General features: G+C 45.8%; 1 protein-coding gene across 15 annotated transcripts in view; it reads right to left on the reverse strand.

Annotated features, from left to right (window-relative positions):
- Positions 1-26,187, reverse strand: part of LOC1277242 (RNA-binding protein Musashi homolog Rbp6) — a 591,248-nt gene that overhangs the window by 351,891 nt on the left and 213,170 nt on the right. For all 15 annotated transcript variants that reach the window (XM_061643244.1, XM_061643238.1, XM_061643240.1 and 12 more), the window contains one exon: positions 532-613. In XM_061643244.1, coding sequence (XP_061499228.1) covers positions 532-613 — 82 coding nt within the window. The remainder of the gene's footprint in view (positions 1-531; positions 614-26,187) is intronic.

A 26,187-nucleotide genomic window follows, 5' to 3' on the forward strand; every position in this document is an offset into this window, starting at 1 on the left:
AGAGGATAATGAAAGAAATTTCCCGAATCTTCGCTCACGGTGTCCCCCAATGGTGGCGGTCTAGCTGGATGTGGGTGTGATTAGTTGATGAAATTTATGACCGTAGTGAAAGTTCTTTATTTTCTAATTATTTCACCTGGCGCATCGGACACCTTCCGTTGGATGGGATTCGATTCTCTATTAGTTTTCTTTTTTTCTTCACAAAATTACTACAAAACTGTGCTAAAAGTTCTGATAAAACATTAACAGTTGACCGATGGAAATCACCAATTTAAATGAATCACTTAATAACAAAATTCTTCTCAAACCGCTGTTTATAATCGAGAAATGTTGAATATAACAAGTGTGTAATACAAAGAAAAATACATCATAAGTACAAAAATATTACCAAAAACAAAGCAAATGGCAAAAACTCAAAACAAAGAACCAAATAGCATACATTAGCAAACTCTTTTAAAGGGCAAACAAATAGTATGCTCATCACATCAGCTTAAACTAGACCAGGAACATAATTTACATGCTACAACTTACCTCGATCGTCTTGTGGTGGGATCTTTCATAACCATTACTTCTGTAATTTCTCCAAATTTGCTAAAGTAGTCTCTCAAGCTTTCTGTTAGTGGATAAAAGAGAGAAAAACAACAGGAGAATAACAATTAGTGAGCAAATAGATCAGTGTAACATAGCAAACGAGCTGAAAAGAACAACAAATTAAAAGAACCCTCTTCATACGTTTAAAACCCTAATAAAGTAACCGTTTTGGGCCGTCTTTCTTTTACGCCCTGTCAACATACTGCCACGCGAGAGAAACCGTTTCACACTGTGATGAATTTCGAGCCGGTTGTGAATGGGATTGAAATGTTCTCGTTAGCATAAATATTTTCCTCCTCGCCAGCGTTCGCTCGGTTGAGGTGAAGAACTGCTGGGAAGTACAGCGCTCGAAAGAACACCCCTCCATCCCAACGAATAAAACACATAATATTGTCACGTAAAACTGGAACCATTCTTTGCCATGATGGAAACGGACGAACGAGCGTAGCCGTACAAAACAAAAGCTTTACAAAACGCAACATGCCCAGTTCGCAGCTCCTTCGAAGCAAAACCTGGAAGAAAGTCAAACGAGTGGGGGCAGGTGGCGGGTGGGTGCTGCTCTTTGCAAAAGATAAAACTTTTTTAATGGCCTGACATTTATGAATTCTAACACCTTCCCAACGCTTTGGAGGCGCGCGCGCTCACGAAAAATATGCGACAATAATCCATTTCCTTTCACCCTCACGCTTATGTCACGCTTCTTCCCCCGCGTGTTACAATGGTAATCTGCTCCGGTTTGGGGCATTCAGTTCGCTTATTTATATCGTTCCTTTCTTCGGCACTTTTCCCATTTTGCTAGCGTGTCGGGTTTGGCACAAACGTGACCAGTTACCAGCAAAAGCCACCCGATGTAACTGCGGCCAATGCAACCGGAAATGGGCAAATCGTGCGAATTTGGGGGAGAAAAATTCTTCACGGCCTACCGTCGAACACGGGTGGGTGAGGGGGGGGGGGGAGAAGAAGGAAACAATAATCTCCCTTTTTAACTACCTTACGGATGGCCGCTAGTTGGTCAGCAGCAGTGAGACGGACGCCACGCAGGGTTTAGTGTTTCACGATTGGCCTTTACTTCATCGCACGAGTCGAGCCTGCCCGGCCGGGCCGGGTGGCTTGACTTATTGAGAGATATTAAGGAGTCCGTAATCCCGAAAAGATCAACCCGAAGGGAAGAGGATGGCTCTGGAGAACGGCGGGGGATAAGGACTTTCGCCATAAGTCGTCGAGAGAAAAGGCAACGCCTCCTTCTCTAGCAGGAGCGAGCTCGTGATTCAAATTAGAAATAAATTTACTTAATTCATTTAAACTTTCCCAGATTAATCTTTTCGAAACATTTAACACTTACTTTTATAGGAATTAAATTACCACCCAACACACATTCACTCACACGCAAACACTTTCTTCACAACAGATGAAGAAGTCCCCTTTCTGGACAGAGTTTCTGAGATGATTGTGGTGGTGGTGGTGGTGGTGGTGGTGGTATGCGTACGGCCAAAAAGGAGGTAATTGCGGTAAAGTTTGTGCTCAGTACTGTCGGTGTACACCTTTTCCCTGGAAGCAGAGCTCTGCAGAGAGCCGGGGCTGCCTTGTTGGGTAAATGAAATTATTCTCCACTCACATGCATACCGCTGTCGGGGGAGTGTGCTGGAGGTTGTAAGATACATAGCCGAACTTGTACACCCGTCCACAACGGGTAAACGGCGTGCGGGCAACGAGAGCTACGGTTATGGTAAAGATATTAATTTGAATATTTTCCCAACTTCAAACGACCGAACCCAGTGGGCCCAGTGCGAGAACGAGCAATACCGAGCGAGCTACAAGGAGCGGCGACGGCGGTAGCCCTAAAGAGGTTGGTGCGGGTGGTTTGCGTGCACTTAAGGCGTAAAAGGGGTAAAACTTTGCTACCCTCTTCACCCTTTTCCAGTCAGCCGGGTTCGTTTGTGGTGTTGCTAACACCCGAGCCACCCCTCGCGTGCTTTTCGCACCAAGTTCGAGCCCACGAGCAGTGTTGCCTGCACATGGGAAAGGCAGATTTATTAAAATTAGAATACTTTGCAAAAGTGCGTTTATTATGGGGGGGAAAGAAAATTGCAACACGTTCGTACATTGGAAATGGGAAACGATAGGCAGGAGGGCAGAAGGGCAACAGAATGAGAGCTTGTGGGCGAGATGGTGTTAAATTTAGCAATGAAGATTAGAACAACACAAAGCTTTCACAACTGACCACAGCGTTTACGCAAGTGAGGTCTTCCGTACCGCACACGTTGGCACAGAGTGACGGTAATGCCTGTGGGTGTCAACGAGCGGGGAGGGGCGACGACCAGCGACAATTAAAAAGCAGACTTCCTGCCACAAGGAAGCACCCCCGCTTACCCACTTGGGCCGTTGTTTAGGTGAGGATTGCATTTCTTGGTGCGTAGTTTTTGCTGCAGCAGCAGCTGCTGCTCGTTTGCTTGGCGATGGTTTTACCGTTTCCGGTCTCGATAGGTGATACTGCCCCGTTGTTGTCGAACGGGACTGGTAATCTCTTTTGAAATAGTTCGGATAGTTTTGTGGCTTCTTCCGTAAGATGCTTTTAATCGAACGGCCAATGATCGTAGATACGTGTCTTGTGGAGTTGGCAAGAAAAACAATATAAATTGTGTGCGTGTAAATGCTTGAAAAATATAATTAAAAGCATACATTCGTATTGTTTTTAGTACATTGTAATTAGATATTCTGCATTTGTTTTAAATTAAACTTTTTTATTAGTGAAGGTGCACACCTTGTCCTTGAAATAATTTATATTTCTCGAAGTTATTTTTTTCTAATTGATAGTTTGCAGCTCAAAGCGAGATGCAATGAAAGCAATGCAATGCGAGATGCCTTGCTACAACGGTCACAAAACTCTAGCTCAATCTAAGTCTAAGCGTTCAGTTTATTCAGCTTTTCAACACTTCATTTCACTTTTGTGAGATTTTTTGTATGCCTTAACAAAGAGTTCAATAGTTAATCAAATGGAATGGCTCACTTACAAAGATCGCTTGATGTGTTGGTACTAGCTCTTTTTGAAACATTTTTCTCGTATCGCCATAGCATAATGACTTCAAGCTTAATGACGTTCATCCTGAGATGCATATCGTTCGCAACGCACCATCCTTTTACACCCTTCCCGTGTTGGCTAATGGCGTTGTAAGTGTTTATGCCAAAGTTTCGAAACATTTTAATTTGAAGTTAAAAATAAAATCACTATCTAAAACGCACATCTTCAACAGCAAGGATGTTTAATCTGCTCTCAAGCAACCACACACACACACACACGCATACCCCCCCGAAAGGTATGCAAAACAATCTCCACCTCTATTTGGGCTGGAGCCCCCAGTAGGCCGTAAGGCTGTGGTTCTTGCATATGTGTGTGACTGTGTATGAGTGTATGTGTGCGTAGTCTGCGGTCTGTGCATTAGCTCGTTGTGGCGAAAGGAAATCCCTTTTTGTAGGTCCCGGTAGCCAAAAGGCTCACTGGAAATAGCAACGCCGGCACAAGATGACCCGATCCGCCGAAACAAAAACTTCTAACCTAGAACAAAACATACACGCATAGCCGCACACACACACACACACTGTGCAAATGGAGCCCGACAAACGGGAAGGAAAACAGAAAGAGGGGAACCCCTTTTGCCCTATCGCCCAGCGGAAAAGAAATGGCACCGAGAGGTTCCCGGGTTTGGCAGGGGGCAGAGAAACAGAGGGAGAGAGTGAGAGAAAGGGTGGAGTGGTTTTTATCAAATTCTTCTACTGGGGATCGGTTGAACATAGAAATTGTTTTAAAACCAAAAATAGGTACCTTCGCTAGGTTTCATTAAAGTTTTCCTATCTCAGGTTCGTACGGGAGGATGGCATGATCATTGGCCCCATCGTCTCATCATCACCGGCCGGCCAGCCGGGCGCATCCTAGGCCAGATTGCTAACTCCCCCTCTCCACCATCTCCCCCACGGAGTCTCTTGTTTTTGCTTCCAAGCACCCATTGTGGAGGGCTCATTGAGCGGCCGTGGAGGACCGGGAAGCCAATTACCGAGGCGGGCGGACGGTGTCTGAAAGCTCAATTCAGTTGGCATGCTTGCGAAAACGTATCATAAACCGGAACGTAAAGCGGCAAATGGGCCACATGCACACACACACACACACACACACACACACACACACACACACACACACACACACACACACACACACACATACACACACGCATACTACAAAAAGCCATGCCAGAAGGGCAGTAGAAAAAAAAAAATCCAGAAACTATCAACGGAAAGCACCGAATGCAAAAGGCCAAGTAACAATAGGCCATTGTGTTACCGGGGGGGGGGGGAAATGGCAATGAGAGTATACTTTCGGGCGCTGATATGATGGTTTTTGTTGGCACTGGGGTAATACTTTGTAGGTGGTATTAATCCTTTAGCGCTTTATAAAAGAGGTTGGGAGCGAGAAACGAAGGAGGAGTGGAGGGTATTTTCCTTGTTTTTGTTGCTTTTTCAACCGTTTTGCCACACTCGTAGCCTTATTTTCCTACCCCCTTTTTTTCGCTGCACGTGTGTGCATGTGTGAGCAGTCCCATTACAGATTCGACACAAAAGAACTCGTTTTCTATTAGTGAAAATTCGTCCATTCTTGTGTTCGGAGGATAAAAGCACATCCCTAGCGCGCTGGGAAAGATAAGGTCGCCCCGGGAATGCCCGGGTGTTTGTGGGTTCTAAGCGAAAAAGAAGTGTAAATTAAATTTACACCTTTCGTGTGTTCGGTTTTTTTTTACAGTTATCTTTTTCTTTTTGTTTGTGCTCTCGGTGAATGGGACATTTAATTTATCGACCATTCCGGCGGCATGTGTAATCTAGTGGAGAGAGCACACATTAAACACATGCAAAGCATGGGTGTAATAATATATGGGCATTGGTACCATTTGCTCTGCTGAGAAGAAATGCGAACAAATCTTGAACGCAATTAGGCTGAAGCCGATTTTCTCCACACACACAGACACTACTAATAGCCATTACCACTGGCACTTTTGGACTAGCTTCGGTCCGGGGACTCGCCAATAGCTTTAGCCAGAGCTCCCTCATAGTAAGTGGTATGGGTGTGTCCGGTTAAACACTGTACTGATCGAGCTCATATTTCATAACTCGGCCCCCCCAGAGTTCATTTTCATACCGAAAGTGTCCACTTGCCTCGGACAGGAAGTTAAACATTGCTTGAACGACCGAGTACATTGCAGCCCAAAACAGAGCGGCCTGTAACAGCTGCTGTACGTACACCACGACCATGTGTGTGTGTGTTTGTGCTTGTCACAGGATATACTTTGACACGCATAACTGTGTGTTGCCCGTCGGGAGATGGGGCAGAACACTTTTATCCTACTCTATGTTTCTCTCTCTCTCTCGCTCTGAAGTATGGGATACTGCTCCACGGTATGACCACCAGTTCCATGCGACCACACATATTTAAGTGACAGATATGAAATAATATACTTGAGGAGTTTAGCATCATAATTGGACGTTATGAGATTCCGAACTCAGGCGAGCTAGTTTACTTTACACAACACCCAAGTGTCGTTGCGAAAGGCATCACGAGTACTGTACCGAACTTTATTCACCCGAAACGGAATGAAGCTGGGGTATGGTCCCTTTCACACTCCACCAGCTAGTACACACGCAGAGTGGACCAGCAGTAGCTGAAGCCGAAAAAATAATCGGAGTACTGTCCTTCAAGGTTTCCACCAACCCCCCTCACACCCCGTTGCCCAATTCTTCAAGTGGCAGAAGTTTTAATAAGAGCAAACGTCCACCCCAACGCGGAGCACGTTGTTGACCAACAGCCCGACGGGAAGGTAAAGGTCTTGCGAGTGGTGAATCCCGGGGACATATGTGTTATAGGAAGGCACCCAAAGAGTGGGCCGAAGTCTCCCGCCCTGCCGGACCTCGGAATCCTCAACCCACCCGCCACCCTCCAGAACGTAGGGCACCAGTTTGTCTCCCATTGTCTTGCGAGATAAATCACTCTCGGACTCTTATCGAGATGGGCTCGTTAGAAATCGTTTCCAGCTGTCCGACGGTCAGCAGCATGGGGCTGCGTTCGGTTTGGCTTAATTCTAACCACAGCCAGAGAGGGAGGGAATGGAAACCCGAAGAATACACATCACTTCAAACCGGTGAGATTACTTTTTCCGATCTACGTCAGCAGAAGTGGTCATTCGTCGCCCCGGTAATCGTTGCGAGTCCCCAGCCGGTCTCCAGTGGCCCCGTGCGATATTGCCCGGGAATTGTCTTCCTTCCAAACGCTTTCTTTCCTCCCCTCCCCCCAATCCCCCTGCCCCTTCCCTCGCCACCCGGGAGTTCTTAAGCAAAAGACGTAAGTAGTCGTCGTCAGGCGCGTAAAAACGGCGGCAGAGATGGCAGTTCTTCAGTTCGGCTTTTCGGTTTGTCTATCCTACTTTTTGTGCCATAATTTCTATCACCCTTATTCCCCGAGAAGAATAGGACGTGCCTGCCGCTGCTGCTGAGCAGCAAGCGGTGAAGGTCGCAAATGGTCGCACTTCCTTCACAGGGAGCGGTTTCGAGTGGCAGCAGTGTGAGGAGTAAGCGGGCGATCATTTTGTACGATTTTATTGTTATGCCTTTGATGATAAACGTCGTCATCATTGCCCGTCCAAGGCAGGGTGAGCTTCAGGACCGTCCCCCGTCCAGGGGTGTAAAAGTCACTCGGCGAAGAGCGGATGTAAAGGACGGGGGATCCTCTTCAAAATGAAAGTTTCCCAGGAGCATCAAAAAATCGTCCACTATCAGTTCACGTTCGCACTCGAGAAGAACGTTAGAAGCCCGTGGCCCCCCTCGTAGCTCATCGGACCATTAGCTGTCGTCCGGCATCATCCACCCAGGGATGATGTGCTCGGTGAGATGGATGATGGAGTGGATAATACCAACAGAGTGGCACGCACACAGACGCACGCATGTACACACACACACACAAAAAAGGTGTTTCAATGTGTTCCTTCGTCGTTTTGAATTGCCTAGCAGAAGCAATCCCACATCCAGAAGATGTCGGAGCGAAGCTAGGACAAGAGAATCGGGGAAGATAGGAAGAGTGAAAAACACTGTCTCCTTGAACGGTGCCAAGAATTGTGCTAAGGATAATGATGTTTTGTTTGAACTGGACGTATAAGGTGGGGTTGGTAGCATGCGTGATTGGTGCTCGGGGATTTGCTGCAGTGCTCGCACAAATGTAGACCATTTTCTTCAAACGGCAGCCGCTCCGGAGCTGACCAGCAATCAATGCGTTCCAACTTTCGATTAAACCACTCTGCAAAGGCCGGCAGATTCCCTACGATGGACACTTCTGCCAAGCGCTTGATGATAGGTCATTACGAGTAAGTTTTTCACACACGCATCAAGGCGCTTCTTAAAGACAGCCTTACTTTAAACCATCAAACACGCACCGTATAGGGCAGTGGGGCATCGAATGGAAGCAATCCACCCTGTACGTACATTCCACACAGAAGTACAAAAACAAGTAGAATTGGGATTACTCAATCCATTTACGTTCCATGTGTGCTTCCCATTCATCCGGTACCTTCTCTTTTATGCGTTCGGGATTGTTAACTTTAACGAGTCAAAGTATTTCCGAAATTGTACTACACCACCGTGATACCGATTGCCATCATTACCCTTCGATGGGTGCTTTCGTTTTTGCCAATTGTCATATGGTAAATGGGAAGCCTGAACGGGAGGCGTTACCAAGACCCCCCACACCCCTCTGCAAATGGTAGACACTGTAATCGTACCACCTCTTTCACGCGTAAGATTAAATGCTTGACGGTTTTCTTTTCACCAGACCAGAAAAGACCAATCGCTCGACGGTAGTGAAATTGCTGAAGTAGGTGTAAATATCAATTGTGCGGCAGTCGTTAAGTGGAGGGAATGAAAGCATTCAATCGGTGCCGGAGAGTAATGAGATCAAGGCGATGTGACTAAAGGTAATTGAAGCTGAGCGAAGCACTTCCATTCAAATCACGCGATTCACGGAGAGGCGCTGATTCATGAAATCAACGTGGATTAGCGTTGTGTAGGTTGATTCTGTTAAGTAGCTTTGAATGTTTGGCATTACATCACATTGGGAAATGCTGGGTAAGATGGAACGAGGTTTCATTCATTGTTGTTGTTGTTTCAAAGAAATAAGAAAAAAATTGTTTACAGTCGATAGAGTTCTATCATACAACGGCGATTTCACGATAGACGACACATCAGCTCATACAATGACGTACTAGAATGGACTTCCATCATGATCGTTCAATCGAGACCAATAATGTATTTCTGTTTTATGTTACAACGCACCCTACAAGAATAAAACTGCGATGTGATTGAACGCGCGTTGAGCACAACGGTCTTCGAACTCTGTTGGAAGGTCATCGTTTTGCTAGCGTATGCTGAAACGAAGTGAACACTTTTCGTTGTGAACTGTACGGACAACCGATCTTCCATACGATCATGGAATTCTGTTAGAAACTATCCTTACTGCCAAATGTTGGAACAAACCGGCCTTGCCTTGGACAGGGGAGCATGGAGCATGAGCATGGAGTGTCGGCTCATTAATTGAGAAAAATGAACTTGGATTTGAAGGAAGAGTCTTATCCTGATAGTCCGAACAAATTTAACGTATCAAAATCGATGATGGTTCGTATTTATGCTCATCGGAGGTTGTGGGGTTGTTACATAGTTAGTTTTGATTTTTTTTTTACTTTCTGGTTTTTGTCACTTTGCTCTGGTTTTTTTAGGTTATAATGTATAAATTATTCCCTCTTCTGGATATTATGTATTATGTAAACATTGAAAGTTTGGAAAATTAAATGAGTAGTTTGGAACTGATTGTTTTACAAATATTTAAACATCTGGCATATCTGTGTAATAGTCAACAATATCAACCCAATGCCAATAAGATTGTACAATACAAAAATGTCTCATATTATTTATTTAATACTTACCTTCTGTATTAATCACTAAAATAGGCACCCAAGCATACCGTCTATACACCAACACACCATAGCAAGTTGCGGCAAATGATAGTGGCGACCCGAAAGTAACTACAACCCTATTTGAGTATGGTAATTAAAATGAACAACGAAAAGACACCTATCAATCGTGCGCTTTTTCTATTGATTCAAAACCCGCTTTACTGGCTGTCAATCGCCCCCGTAACGCATTGAAGCCTCAATTCGAAGAGAGCCAGTACGCTGCCAGTCCGCAAGCAGGCACGGGCTCGCTAATCATCCCCCTGTTTTTGATAGATTGTCAATATTGCATCGCATAATTACCGTCACTATTTGCTGGCAGGCACACATATAATTACGGCCCACGAGTTGTCCCCTATTAGCACACACATACATACGTAAATTCCCACATCCACATGCAAGCTTGACAGCTCGAAAGCCAGCAAACATGCTATCGCTTTCAGACCAACCGGCGGCTTCCTTCCTTCCCAGCAGCAGGGTGGTGTTAGCCACGCTTCACCACGATTCCCGGCTACCTGCGTGGCAGTGCGTGCGCCGCAATGCGCTTCCGCCGTTGGAGATACCCGTGTGCGAGAGACGACACGTTTGCCACTCCACGTCATTGCGGAGGCGGGCGGGAGAAGACTACGGCGACGCAGAAGGCCTGCAACTAATACCCGTGGATGCCCGTGAGCCCCTGCTGTGAAACTGTGACATTGATAAGCGAAATCCTGGGTTGTCGTGGCTCGTACCAAATGCAATCATTAAGCGAACGCAATCCATTCCCCTCCCCTTGGGTGTGGGCAGTCGGCTAGGAAGCGCCAGCAGTCGCACAAACGAAACAGTTTCACCGATCGATCGTAAACCGAAAACTACTGACTAATCAATAAAGGATCCTGCTGTGTTCCTGGGTCATGGAATGGTGGTCCTGCGCTCGTGTACTGCAATCTCCAATACCGGCTAGCTGATGTTTATCAGCAGGCAGTTCGCGGCCGGTACGTATTCCAAACCGACGAACCCACGGACGAACAAATGTAAATGCGAAGAAAATGGGCAATCGTAATCGTTGGACAATCTCGTACCCGTGGTGCACAGTGGCAATGAGGAAGGGAGCGTCGAAGCTTAGTCAACAGTAATGATGAAGCCGTGAATGGTAAAGTGGTCTCAAACAGTTCGCTGGTATTATGATCATTAATGTGCTGCAATTAGTAAAACGGGCACATTCATATCGTTGATTGATTGATAGTATTCGATCTAGATGGAAGATAAGCGAGTTGTTCGCGTTTGGATTCAGTTGTGTTATAAAGCTTTTTATTAAATTTTATTATCGAAAGGTATCGCATGAAATTAATTCTATTCAAACTCCCTAATAAGTAAATCCCTAATCAACCTAAACCACACATCGAGCACGCCCCACTGTGTTACAAAATAACTCATTGCTGCTGTCACAGCCTCGCCAGCGAAATCAATTAACTGACCCATCGCTAATTAGCTTCCTGACTCCTGCGGGACCTAGGGCAAGCCCACCGCTATCAACGATACACGCGGGAGGATGCACGGATCCAAAACGCTAGTGAACGCTAGTGTGATATTTCACCACCAAAGAGCAAAGACCGGTCAGGACGGGGTCACTTCTGGGCAGCTAAAGCTACCAACGAAACGATGCCATTTAAAATTTCAATTGGCACTCAATCGATGCACTCTTCCCTGGTTTGGGCTGACTCCATAGGGATCAAATTGTACCAAACACACACTTTTACACACACGCACACACATATTAGGTTCACGATGCATTCCAAACGCAAGCAAAACTTTCACCGACACTGGAAACTGACAGCCCTGCGGCCGAGCAATGGATGGATCTCGTATGAACTTCCAGCGTGTGTAAACGCGACAACGGCATCATGACTTATGCATGTCACCCGATTCAGCACATTTCATGTGATTAATTAGGATGTGAGAAAATTAATTCTACTCGCACCGAGCGCACTCGCCGCTGTGCGTGTTTCGTCTTTCGGGACGACAACTGTGCCTTGATCATCACCAGTGCATCACGGAACGAAGCCTAGCGCGTGGGGACGGTTCGGCGGCTCAGGTTCAAATGGCCACAAATGAGCTCACAAAGTGACAATTGATGTAGTTGCAGACTTGCTAATACGCACCGCATCACCCACCCAAGTACCCACTCTTATGAGGCCTCTTCTGTGGCTCCCAACAGTCCAGTGGTGCCGGTCGATAACCGGCGTTACCCATTAAGTTCGCAGGTTGACGCGCCTCGCGTTGTGCACGAGACGCAAAACTCCGAAAGATGCGGCTGAGAGCCAAGGCGACAATCGACGGGCTAATGGCATTTTGGTTGCCTCGTTCGACTGCCAGCGTGTCACCACTTGGGGACGGATAATGAGATTTGGTAGTTCGGAGGTTTGGAGCCTCTTATCTAAAGTACCGGCAGCTTCACGCCATATACGCCTTTTTGGAGAACACATTGCAATATAATACCGAAAGCTGTAGCCCAAAATACAATATTCGGCAATACGGTCTACAACATTTAATAATGTTTCAACTCCTTTCGAGATGAAGAACGCAAAAAACATGTTTCTTTCTGTTTTCAGGAACAAGTTACTGCAGATCCTAGGATTTCAAGATCCAGCAAACCGCCCGACCGCGCGCGTATCCAAGCGGTACCGTCCTGCAATAGTGCCCGACGTACAAAACTGCACAAAGTACAATTAATTACTGAAGATGGCCGGAAGACAGGAACAGCACTGTCTGCACTTTTCTCTTCCGTACTTGGATGGGTGTTTGCAAGCTTGCTGCTGCAGCAGTGCTCCAGAGCAAGCGGGTTGGGCCCGCTCGCTCATACAAGCTTGCAAACATGGAATCTCAGATTGTCTCGATTTCAACATGGATTCGGCCGGGTCTTCTCTTCCGCCCGGGTTTTCAGCGTCGAAAGTATTTAGAATTTAATATTTAGACGATAATAAATCTTGAGGTAAATCCTGACCCGCCTCCCGGTCACTGCCTCCCCCGTTAAAGAGTGTAAATTGTTCACTCAAACCATTCCGGGGGTCCATCTGAGGGTACTAATTTTCAACCCACGGCCTTGCAGCCAACACCATCTTGAGCTCAAAGCAGGAAAACAGAGGGCCCACTTCACAACCTGACACAATCTTGGTGCGAATCAGGGTATCCAGCATCCAGCATCTTACCCGTTGGTGCAAGAGGCACACTGACCAGAGAATTGTGGAGTTGTTCAAAGTTGTGGTGAAAATTTATTCGTTTAACTACGCTTTGCGGTTAGCTGTGGTACAGGGTGAAAGTTAGGCGAGTGGGAGAAAATGCATTTCATTCAAAACGGGTTACGTCAGCAGATGAACGAAGCTTAAAGAGACTCACTTTGAATGCCGGAAAAGGTTGACTAAACAGGCCGTCATAGAACCAGTTTGCCTGCAAATCATAATGCCGATAATGGGTAAATAATTGTCAATGCGTTTCATTCACCAGTCAGCATTTCTTGGGAACTGAACTTTGTCAAGGGTGCACAAAGAGTACTTCACTCGTGTCGCCCTTGTTTGCTTAAGCAAACGTTAGATGTGTCGAAGAAATGAAGCGTATTACGACTTCTTCTTGACTTGGCTGAAGCTCTGTTCCCTTACGCAAAATGCCCCGCCTGATAAGCCTGCTCGAACTCGCTGCACACTCCTTTCCGGCAGCTTTCTCGAGCAGAACCACTTGATCTTTCCTTATCGCACCATCCTCTTCTTTGAGATGCCTCCCATCTTTACGCCCGCCCTCAAACCAGTCCACCTAGTCGCGCGTCTATTTATCTTCTTTTGAAACGAAATTATGTTTAACAAACAGTGCACGCCCGAGTGGTACGACCGGGGGACCGGCCAGGGCGAAGTTTTCTCGGGCCGGTGTTTTCTCATTTCGCTGTTTGCTCGTGTGTTCGCGTAGTTTATCGCACATCACTTGGCCACAGCTCCTGGGCAGCAGTTCGGTGGTGGTAGATTTCATAAGCGGCAAAAGCTCATTTCACTCGATTGCAATTACCACTACCAGCTGGAAAGGTTTGGAGCGGCCGGGTTGAGCGAATCATTCGCAAGCCAAACTAAGGAAGCCGGGCAACGTGCTGTTTGCGGTATTGCGGTTCCCTGACGTCTGTCGGCGCGTGGGAAATACCAAAAATGTGTCATATTTCTGCGCCCTCGCCGTGTCGCACTGTGCAAATGCATTTATTCTTTGCCCGCTGATAAATGTTGAATCTGCTGTATGCTGATCATTCCAATGTCCCGCCGTTCATACGAGAGCGAGCGTGCGAGGGCAAATCAACATCAACTTTTGGCTTAATTTATTTTCCCAACGTCTTCGTGGGCGCGGTTCGCATCATTTGCAATGGTTAACAATTCATTCACTTTAGACATCATGAGCATCAACCGCATGGGTCCATCGGCCGTGCACAGGTCGCGTTTCATGAGCAAAAGTCATCTTCTGCAAAAAGTTTGAGCAATTTGCTACAGAAAAGGCTGACGAAAAATGATGCCCAAGCAGATCGGAGGGTTGGTTTCTAGAATTGTATCCTGGAAATAAACTGACGTTGCACATAGTTGTGCCATATCAGCGCGGGGTTTTGTGAGCGGTAGAGCATATTCACACTGACATATAATGATCATTACTAAAGGCTCATATCACTCAGCTACATGTCATACATGATTCAACACGCTGGCAAGTGCAAGTGCTGGCAACTTGCACTATAATAGCGATGGTTGCATCAAATAAACGACACACACAAACACATCCTGACAAGACTGCAAGCCAAGTCAGGAAACGTTTTTTGATTCATTTGTCTGTCAAAAATAACACTCACTCTGTTACACCGGCACACTTTTTCACATCACATTGCCCCTTTTTTGTTGCATGTGCTCATTTGTTGCTTACGTTGCTAAAGCGGAATTACAAAACTGCTGCACTACTATGATCCTGCGAGCAGTGAGAAGGATGTTTGCTTCCATCAGCAACCAACCCAACCGACATTCGGCTCGCGCTCAGGATGTCGGGGGCAAATGGAGCCGTTCAACGACGCTGTTCGTCAAAGTTAGGCGGCAACATGCAGCCACCGCCACCGTGCTGCATACTTTTGGTACCGCAATTGTGCTCATGTTTCTCGAAGTTGCACGGAGGAAATTAAATGAATTCAATTACACCATTTACATTGCGCTACTTGGCCGTGAGGCTGGGTGTATCGCATGCATCCTATGTGCCTGCGGGGGAAACCCCGCGAGCTATACAGGGAGCACATTAGAGTTGTACACCGTGTTTTGCCTTACATACATAACTGGTACGAAATGTTCGTTTCTACAGGTTCGAGCATATGTGTTCATCCGAAAGGGATACACATCACCGAGGAAGCCCCGAAAATGAGACCAACTCCGTTGTATTGGTATGGCATATGCACCGAAAGAGTTTTTTTACATACTCTATGAAAGTGATATTAATTAGTTTTGCCATTGTGTCTATTTTAGCTTGCTTCTTCAAAACTGAGTAAGTCAATCTCTCCTGATGTGTGTCATCAATGCTTTCAATATATAACACTGCTTGCAGCAAAAACAATCACATATTCATTCATTTAAGTATTATCTATCCAATTCTAGATCCTTACTGCCACCTCCCACACAAACGACAGGCAACTAAACTGTACCACGGCTCGGTTACCGCTACTGAAGTTCATTAAACCATGAACAACATTTCAATTCACGCCAACGGTCGGCCCAACAACGCGCGCTGTCACGTCCCAGCTTGGCAGCCGTGAGAATTCACACGGCCCAAATCCCGACAAAACAGCCCCCGAAACGAATGACACTTTGATGTACGAAGAAACATTGCTACGATTGTTTGCGTCCACAGCCGAAAGGCCTGCTCGCCGCCGCCGGAAGGCCATCACGGATGCTCGCCCACGAAATCACTATTCGCGTGTATTATTCGGTTCGGGTCTTGGCGCACCGCACCACTGTCGATCCAGTGCCACACGGTTGGTAGGCGCGGACGATGGGCTCTGGACGATATAAATTTCTGTCACTACCACTCCAACCGCTACCAATCCTACTCCTCCGTAGTGATAAATCTTGATCCCGAGTACTGCCCAGACCGTCCGTAGCAAGGAACAGGTCAGATGACAGCGTTGGTGCAGTGATGTTTGGGTCAGATGGGAACCATCGTACATCGGATTTTACGAAGGGTTTGGTCCCCGAATGAATTGAGCTGTGACAAACACACCCGGATCGCCTACAAGCTTCTAAAGTATTAGATCGTTGAGTTCTTGCCTGGTGGAACTAAAACACTTTCCTACGCTCGATGCACAAACCATCAACTTGTTCGGAAAAACTTATTCCTTTGCGAGACTCCAATTATAAATCCATCTGCATCCGACTTCTTGTCACTGGACGTAACCGTTTACCGCTAGCCAATAAACATCGACACCGCAATGCTCATAAATGCGGTATCCTGCCGGTTCTGCATCTGCAAATGTTGTGCTGCCAAACTGGGCAGCAGTGGAGCGCAGCGCAGCGATTAGTGAATCTTCTCTAAATGACACAACCGTTATGCAAGCAGTGTGTTTTTGATGCGAGGTTAGATCGTTTGCACCGCGATGTTTTCCCACTTTGCAGCATTAAGATATCATCCCAGACTACTTGCACACAGAAACGCTCCAAAACTTGACCAAAAACTGACAAGAAATAAAATCATCATCAGGCGTACAAAGCTAGACCGGTGACCGGATATATCTTTCTCAGAAAGGTCCACAGACTTCAAACTTGTTCTTTCACGCTCGCATTCGGGGTTGCTGATTGTGGTTGATGATGCTGTATCCATATTTCTACACTGACGATGGACAGCATGCGTTGGAAGAGAATGGAAGAGAATTTGGGGCGGAAATCAGTTTTGATCAGGCAGTTGTTTTGTGGAAGTTGAATCATACCATTTCCGAACTTTACCAGCAGCCCGGTACCATAATTGCCTTTGAAGAGTATTCCCCCCTGCAAAGACAGAGCACACACAGAAGCATACCACCGTATCCACTTCTTCTTCCAAACTGATCCACTCGTTCGTAGTATGATGCTCCTTCCAATCGACCCCAAACTGACCGTTTGATTTGGGTAGAATAGAGAGAATGGGAGAGAAAGATCAGCGGTATAATTTATGGCACTCGAAAACTTTCCCTCCATAGTCCGACCAAAACGGGAGAGTTTCCAACGGATTGGTAGCGAGACCTACCTTCTTCTGGTTCAACATGTTAGTTTTACCTAACCATAAACCAATCAGACCCCGTTGGGATGAAATCATTTAAATCAATTGGGAAATGTAGCTACAGTGGCAAAGAAATGAAGAGTCTGTTAAAGAATTTCGATTACTTCTTGCCAATTTTCTTGAACAACATAAAGAACAAACGCCTTAGCTATACGAATGACATCATCCATTGTATGGACACAATTATCATCAACATCTGAATCTTGTGCAACAAAAATTGCAGGTAATTATGTTCACATCAAAAGACATATGTAAAACCTTTGAAATGGAAAAAAAACATTCTTCAAGATCTTCATGATACACCGTACACTTGAGATAATCTGCTGGCGAAATTATGGCGTGTCCTCGACACGGCTAACGAGCGTTTCCCTTCGACCGGTGAAACCTTCCCACTATCCTCAGACAACAATCTCCAGGATCCACCAGGAAAGGAGTTTAAACACCAAGTTTTCGGTCGGACGCGCTGAGAGCTCCTTCAAACTTCTCCGATTTGCATACAGAACAGAAAGCCCGCACACCAGCGCAAAACCACACCACAACAATAAAACTATTTAAGAAGTAATAACACATAATGGGACTGGGAAATTAAATATGTTTCCATTTCCATTTTAATGACACACATTGTGAGCTTCTACCGCACGCCCACCGAAGACGTCGCAACTGCTCCCGCATTTCCGGCTGTTAAAGGAAGGATCGATGGGGCGACGCTATCAAGCCGACCGTACCACACCAACCGACACATACCCTTCACTCTCACACACACACACTCCCTCACATTTCACTGCGGTTGGTTGATTCGTTTCGGTACAGATTAAACGTTAAGAGCTAGGATTCAATTTTAATTACATTTGGTCTCCCGGTAACTCTCGGAGACCGTGTTGCCGACCGATATATGTAGCTATATACCCATACCCATAACCCAGGACAACCGGGGCAGGGCGAGTTAACGAGCCCGAAAGCAACTCAAAACCGTCGAGACGATTTCGTTTGATGCTTTCCGGTCCCGGCACCGAGCTGGCTGAGAGCTGTTTGCGCCGGGAACACCCCCGGAACGGGATGGAGCAACTTCTTCAAGCTTACTTCCTGAAAGTTAAGCACTGTCCACCCGGAGGATGAGAGGGCCGAATGCAGTTTAGCACGGCAGCGAAACGCTAAAGCCAATCACCTTGTCCTTTCTTTCTTTGGTTCCCTCGTTCTCTTTATATCTCTCTCTCTCTCACACACACACACACACACACATTCTCTCTCTCACCTTGCGTGAATGATTCGGTATTGAGTTAGTGAAGGAGAATTTTCTTCACCTTAATGCACAATATGCTCCTTCCACTTATGCTCGCATCCTTCATTTCATCCGAAAACCACCCCACCAAGTGTGCTGCTGCTGCTACTGGACAGGATGTGTAATTACTGCAATCATCTTGGCTCGTGTCATTATGCACCTTGTGCGGGATGGTTTTGCAATGAATGGTCAATTATTTTACATCCGGTTCGCCCGGCACAGTTCGTATTTGCTACATCAAAGAAAAATTTTAAGTGGCAATATATTGCGGTAAGCTGTGCCAGGCGTACCGCACCCTTCTAGAGGGGGACGATAAAACACAGAAACGATCAATTGCGTATGCAAGATGGTTTGCAACCTTATTAATTCTTGATAACGTTTCGGAAAATGGCTCTGTTTAAGGCTGATGAATTCATTGAACTTCTCAATAGTTTTTAACATAAAATCTTACAGTACTAAGAAAGAATATTACAGGTCTAGTTTAAAGGCAACTAACTAAGCGTATCATACGTGATGTTAAGCTTCAAACCATTTAGAATGGTTCTATAATCCTCTGAACATATAATGGAATATTTCTTACAACTAACTTCTATTGTTCAAGGACAGGAAAATTTTGGTCGCATATTGTGCGTGATTCTACGAAATTAGACTAAGACATTCTAAGGGAAGCATTTGGCTGGGAAAAAAAAACAAAAATATTTTGGAGAAACTATTGGAGCGTCAAAATATTCTTTTTCTGGAACAATTCAACGTGAAGACATTGCATATCACAGGAGACTTTCCTTATTATTAGACGTTTTATCAATATTTATGGCATACAAAAAGTTAACATTAAAGAGTGCTTAAATACCTTGCAAAACATTAATGTTTTGTACAGAAAACAACGGTTGTTGAACAATAGCAATAAAAGGTCCATTGAGGGCAAGAATTTAAGTAAACTCTCAAAAAGTGGTGACAATTAAGTTTGTTTTCTGTAGCTAAAACGATCAACCAGGTACATATTTCACAATTATACTGGGGTTACGCATGAAGGTCTTTCACGTCAAACAAGGCGGAATGCGTAAGAAGCCCGGTTTATACCCCCCCCCCCCCCCCCTTTGTGTGCCATGCCAATTAAAAGCCCTAGACAAGGAGCTTTCCCCCTAACTCTTACCGATGACTGAAAGTCACTGGCATGTTAACTGGCGTTCCGATCCCACCCATGAGTATGAGCAAGTAGACCCAAGCCCTGACAAGGCCACACCATCCAGAGCCTGGGCAGACAATTTTGCTATTACAACGCACAATAAGTGCCGCTACAAACGGCCACCGCCATCTAATTAAAGCCTCCCCGGGCAGCGGACAGGCTTGCGTCAATGTAGCAGCTTGGGCCGATACGTTTGGTGCGAAACCACCGGTTTTTGCCTGAAGGTGCCCAGTAGAATGAAAAATGTACCACACCCACACCGCCTATGCTACTCAATGCATCAACACCATATGCGGCGCTACTACCAGGGAGCTTACAGAAACTTTCCATTGGCATACCAGCTCACAGGTAAGTATACCTGCACCAGCGGCGCCCATCCATCACTGGGGCATCGTGATCATGGTGCCTACGCTGTACCGCATGCACTCCGCGATGCATCCTCATTGGGTGCGTGCGTGCGTGCAGCGAGACAGAGAGCGACACAACGGTGCGCGTACGTGAGCAGGATTTTATTACTGCGGTGTGCCGGCCTAGCAGTGGTGGGCTCTGGCTCCGATTTTAACCTTTCACCCATGCGTACCGGGCCAACGGAAGCGTGTAAACCTACCGACGGCAACGGCCGCCCTGCAGCTTCGACGCTACGGCCACGGCGGCCACTTGACCCAGGGCGGAAGTAGCTCGTTCGCGGAGAGCTTTGTGGTTTCGCATATTCATAAGCAAAGGCTTGCGCACACAGACACACACACACACACACACGGACAAGTCAAAAACCATGCACCAGCCCACTGGTCAGGAAAACTCGGCAAGCGTACACACAACCCCGTTGCTGGTTGGCTGCATCTCAACATCCGGCGTGTGCCTGCCTGGTTGCAGAACAAATTCTTCCACAAGCAGAAATGTCACTCGTATGTGTGTATGTGTATGTAGTACGGCACGATTCATGAGTGCCTGCGGAAGCGCGTCTACAAACTACGACGACCACCGGCTCGGATTGGCACTTGACTTGACACCCTTGATGTCGGTGCACAACACCGTCGCACGGGGTCCGATGTTTGCTCCCGATCCGGACATGGTGTTGTGCGAGATTTTCTTTTCTCTTCTCCTACCATTCCCTTTACGTACCCGATAAATAGTGCCGGAGAGATTTGATTTTAATTAACAAGCTTTCGTAAAGGGTCAGTGACTGCTTGCCGGGAGTGGTGGTGTGAATAAGGATAAGATTTTTTTTCTCTATTTTTGGTTTCGTTATTATTATTATCTTAATTTTGGTGCTATTTTTATTACACACTCTTCTACCACTAACGGAACTTAAACGACATATGGTCACATTTATCACTATCATTGTACGTTTGTGACGAACGATTGCATCCTTATTTATGACATCGTTTGATGTCTTGTACTGCCTCCCCACCATTCATACTCTTTAACGCTCTGCCGTACTGGGCTGGAACCACTGCACAGCATTAGACCAACTGCTGTCCAATCGGTTTTGATGAGCTGGCAAAATACGTTCCCCCTTAGTAGAACTCGGCAGCACTCTAACCTCATTCTGTCTTGTAAATGGCCCTCTCTACAGCACATCTCGAATACACACCCATCGCAGGGAAGTAAATCTAATAACGAGAGCAAATTGTTGCTCTCGTGCAGTTAAAAAGCCTCGCCCAACCAGCGCCAGCAATATTCATTCGAGATAAACGACAAAAAAAAAACAACCGCTGCTCGGATCTAACAAGACAGCATCACCGTGGTGGTTCCCCCCAGCAATCTGCCCGACGTCTGCAGTTTTGTATTGTGGACAAGTTTTGTTGCAAAATTTGCGCGACAACTCTGCAGACGTGTAGCGCGTTGTAACGGTCTCCCGTTTTACGCCGGTAAAACAATTTGTTATCCGCAATAAAATAATTCACTCGCTAAATGTCGTTTCCGGTTCGCTGCGGTAATCGCTTCACTTCTGGGCGGAGATTGGGGCGAATCCGGCTGCAGATAAAAGCCTTTCTGAAGATCCGCACACACACACACACACATACACACACACTCACACCACAGAAACCACTTTTCCAGGATGAGCTTTTCCAGCAAATTCATGCACGGCTTATCGCACCATTGAAGTGCGGCTGAAAGTAAATAGGGATTAGGTTCAGCGACTAGATAAACAGACAAATCAAAGAGCGCTTACTCACTTGCTGCACACTTCTGCTGCCGTGGAGTGCGCGAGCCTCCCCGATTTTCGCTGATCGACGATGAAACGAATCGACGGAAATGGCGTTTAAGTTGGGGTGAAAGCCGCCAGCAGTTCGTGGAACCATTTCGGAAAAGCTTATTAACGATTGTGCAAATTATGTCACCAGCGCTACACACTGTTGGTGGTGATGGGGGGGGGGGGGAGGGGGTGAGTGGGGGGGGTAGTTAAGGTGCCACCACCATTACGTTTTTTCCCACCGTAAAGCGAAAGCAACAATCGTCAGCGATAGAGATAACATAAATTAACTAGTCGATAAGTAACTCGCTAAGTGCAGCATCAGCTATTAACAGTTCGTTTGGTTCCGAGTGGTTAAAGGAATCAGAGACATTTAATCGCTTGCTTATCTTGACAAAAAAGATGAATCGAGCTAAAACCACTACCTTCGATATCATGCTAGTTGCTATATCATGCTATATCACCACACAATCTGTTTAAAGGCAGGGTCATGCCTTTTAATGCACAATTTTATTACCATTGCTCGATGAATTGAGCAGTACATCTAAACTCGGTTTTAGTTGCTTATTTTAACTAAATACTTCTTTGAATTGAGAAAATAACTGCAATGCAATTTATATGCTATTAGCCTTGTTGTAATGCTTAAAACGCACTCTACAATCGCTCAAGTAAGGCAAACATCACAGCAAAACTTCATAAGTTCAATCTTTCGAAAATTTAACCTCAACTTTCAGTCTTTTTAGAAGAAAAAAATTAAATACAAATAACACAAAACAAAAAAAAACAATATTTATGGAACACTGTATACAAATGTAAAGTTATTATTCCTGACCAAAAGCCCAACCATTCTATCCACGGTCGCTGATCCTACTGCAAATCCTTCCACAAGTATACAATTGCAAAATGATTCGTCACTTTATCGCCGTTTATCTGTTAAGTAAAGCGAACCATTGAAATGCTGCTGTCACCAATCGTAGCTCTTACCGACTCTTACCAGTAAAGCGGCAGAGCGCTGACAAACCAAAACAGTGCAAAGAGAAAATAGCGCTCCAAATATTTCATTTAATGCGTTTTAGATGAGAAAATAGCACACAACGCATTTTCAGCACATTCCCCAATGCTTTCTCGGTTGCGTCGGGGCTTAACACTCCCGGACAGGTCATTCGGTAGCGATTCGGTCTCATCAGTCTCCCTGGATGAATGTGTGTGTGTATGTTTGTGCCTCTAAAGCGGTCGTAGCCTTCTTTTCTACCATTCACTGGGTCTCATTCTACAGCTTTATTGAAGCTCCCGGGCCCAGGAGCCTCAACGATGACGCTGCTGGAGGGTTTTACAATTGAACAAGCCTAAGCACATTCCCTATCATCTTTTCATCCCCTCAAAAAAAACAACAACGAAAAAAGAAGAAGAAAAAACGAGCAAAACGATAAGGCAGGTGTTTTGTCTAGCGTTTATTTCAGACGAAAAATTATGATGAAATACTCACCACCAACTGGCCAGCTACATCTCCCATCTTCCGTCGGCTGCGGGCCACACAATGTGAGGAGACGCTTTGGAGCAGCAAGCAGCAAGAACAACGACGACCACAGCGGCGCTACAAATTGGTGGCAGCGAAGGGTAGGGATTAAGTCTTTCCCCCACCCTACCTCAGAACCATCCCACTAACGAGGGTGATGCGTTTGAGCGCCAAATGTATATATCCTGAGCATCCCGGTCCTTGGCGCCCTCTGCCCGATTTGCCCCGGCAGCACAATTAAACACTCATACACACACACACACTCGTCCAATGCTTCAGCGCTGTGCCGGAAGCAAAATACGGAAAGTGTCAGCTTGCCCGAAGGGCTCAACCTTTCTCAAATATTGTGTGCCCTGCCCACCCCACCCCTCTTTCTTCGGGCCACCGCCCAAAGGGGACACGCCATACCGTGCCTTCCCCCGGTCCGGCGGCTTAAATCATGGCGATGGAGCACCGAAGGATGAAGAATACACTTTCTATACACCAGCCGAAAAATGTGCTTTTGAGCAAATAAATATTTTCAATTAAAAGAGGATCAAAACCGGGAACAGGTTTCCTTACGCTTTTACGTTTTCTCCTCGGCTTTCTCTCAGCCTTGGCGGAGGAGGACCATCGGAGGCTGAACCGTGATATAAAACGGTGAAACATAAATTCCCTTGGGAAGGTAGGGGCAGTTGAGGGCGCGTAGGTAATGCCCGGTAACGTACATTTCGGGAAGGGGGGATGAGAGATTTAGAACCATCTTCAGGGTGGAGAGGATGAGACGGGAGCGCTCTTTCGTCCGAATGGGACCCACGATGATGAGGATGAATCTTTTTCGGATTTGTTTTGCAGCTCTGCCAACACAACAAGGTTTGGTGTTTTGTGCTCTGATGTTTAAATACTTTTTAATACGGCAAAGCATTGCATCGGGATAGGAAAGTGATCGTTTCCATTGAGCAAATTTCGGGAGCGGTCACTGTTCCATCCATTCACGCAAAGACAACGTTTAAAAGTTAAGAAAATAAAATTAAACAGAGTTAGAATTGAAGAAATAAAACTATTTCTTCTTTTCAAATTTTGACGTTTATCACTTATAACAAAAAATGGACAACATTTACAAAAAAAGAAACGAATCCAAAAGATTAAATTTTCAGATTTCAAAAGTAATACGAGAAAAATCACCAAAAACACAAAAAAAACTATTGTTGTAAGGATTTCTTACAGTTTGGCAGTTGCGGCTATCAATCTGTAATAAATACGATTCGTTTCCACTTCCAACCTTCATAGCCGTATTTCTTAAACAAACACCGATGCAAGGTTATTATCACTGCATATATCTAATACTAGGTTCCTGGTGTATTCATTCCTTCCCATTCATTCCACACAGGTGCCGTGGGTACTGTAAAACATGAAACCGACACGACACTTGCACACATACACACCGTTTTATGCTTCGAAAGCTTTTGTCACCGCAATGAAGGATATCCTTTTCGCAGTTGTGTGTGATTGTGGTGGAAGGGGGGAGGCGGAGGGCTTCTTCGTTCGTTTTTTGACGAAGGATTACCACACCAAACATTCACACACAGACCACATACAGCCATACACACGAGTTTCCCCGTTTATGTGGTATGATTTATTGTAACGCTTTTTGTTCAATTTCCTTTCCGAGGACGTCGGTTTTTCGTTTATCCCTTGAGCCCAGGGCGCAGCCATTCTCGCCGTGGTGGGACCGATAAAAGCAGCGCAAAACCAAACCGGCATCGGAAGACAGAATTCTTTCCCACCTTTAGGCTACACACAGCGACGGTGGCACGCGTCCTTGCACGTGGTTTAAAAGATTTCTGGAGTGCTAGAGGCCTCTCTCTCTCTCTTTCTCTCTGTGTGGTGGGAGGATTTAAAAAAATGCCACACCAAAAGCTCAGCTCACATACTTTTCAAATGTGTGTGTATGAGTGTGTATGTGTGGGAGAAAGCAAACGCACACCCGCCGACCACAATTGAAGTTGTTGTTGGTTGTGATGTGCGATAGTGGGAAAAGGTGGAGTAAACAACAACAAAAAAATACGACCGATCCAGGCCACCACGTGCACCAGTGTCTCGTGCACGGAGGAGTAAAAGAACAACATAATCTATCTTTGCTGAAGATAAAAGCTTGTCCTTTCGCTGCGGCAGTAATAAAATTTACCGTACTGCACACGAATTTTCACTTGTGCTTCTGCAAAACCTCCCGTACTCGGTACTTGAAAGCGGCACGAGGACCACACCTCCACTTTATACCCCGTGCGGGAGGTTTTTTTTTTTGTTCCGTTTCCCACCGACACAAAACCAAACCTCGCGGCCACGAATGAAACTTCAGCCCTCGGACTCCGGCAATTGGAATCATAAAATGAACGCCAACGTTCGCCTCCCCGCCGCCAGCATGAATTTGGTAAACATGAAATACAACCAACTCGGTTCAACTATCTAAAAGTCGTAGCCACAAGCAAAGCCTCGTTTTGTTCCGGGTGCGTTTTTTCTGTACGTTTCATAGTACACAAAACTCATCTCTACTAACCACAGCAAAGTCGTTTTGGTTCTAATATTCTGTTTTTTTTTGTTGCCCAAAAGTTAAGGCTCAAATGATCAGCATTCCTTCAGTAGGCATGAGTGAATTCCAACGGTGTACGACTATGCCAGTAAAGAAGTTATGATTGTTTTGAAAATTATCAATAAAATAAGCTTTGTTTCAGTTAAGAACCGTTTGCCAAACATTTTGATGATAGTTACTAAATAAGTTTAAATGTCTCTTTCAATAAACACCAATCCAACCACGCCCAACGCTTCTGTTCAAGCACAAACTGAAACTGTGAAATGTTTCCATTGACAAAAGCGAAAATTAATTTATCGCAGTCAATTGCCCGAAACACACAGATGAATTAAGCCGAACGGCAAATTTTGCAATCTGCATTCCGGCATATCCCACCATACAACTGCCACATTTTCCAATTCCCCCGGACCATATTTAAAACTTCACCATAAATAACTGCCACCCACCCCCGCCGTGGAGAGCGACAATCGAGCGCAATTAGAAGAACGACCGACTTTTTACTGCCAATCAATGAGAAATCAAATCAGCAATCT

The sequence above is a fragment of the Anopheles gambiae genome, chromosome 2 (assembly GCF_943734735.2).
Source record: "Anopheles gambiae chromosome 2, idAnoGambNW_F1_1, whole genome shotgun sequence".
NCBI lineage: Eukaryota > Metazoa > Arthropoda > Insecta > Diptera > Culicidae > Anopheles > Anopheles gambiae.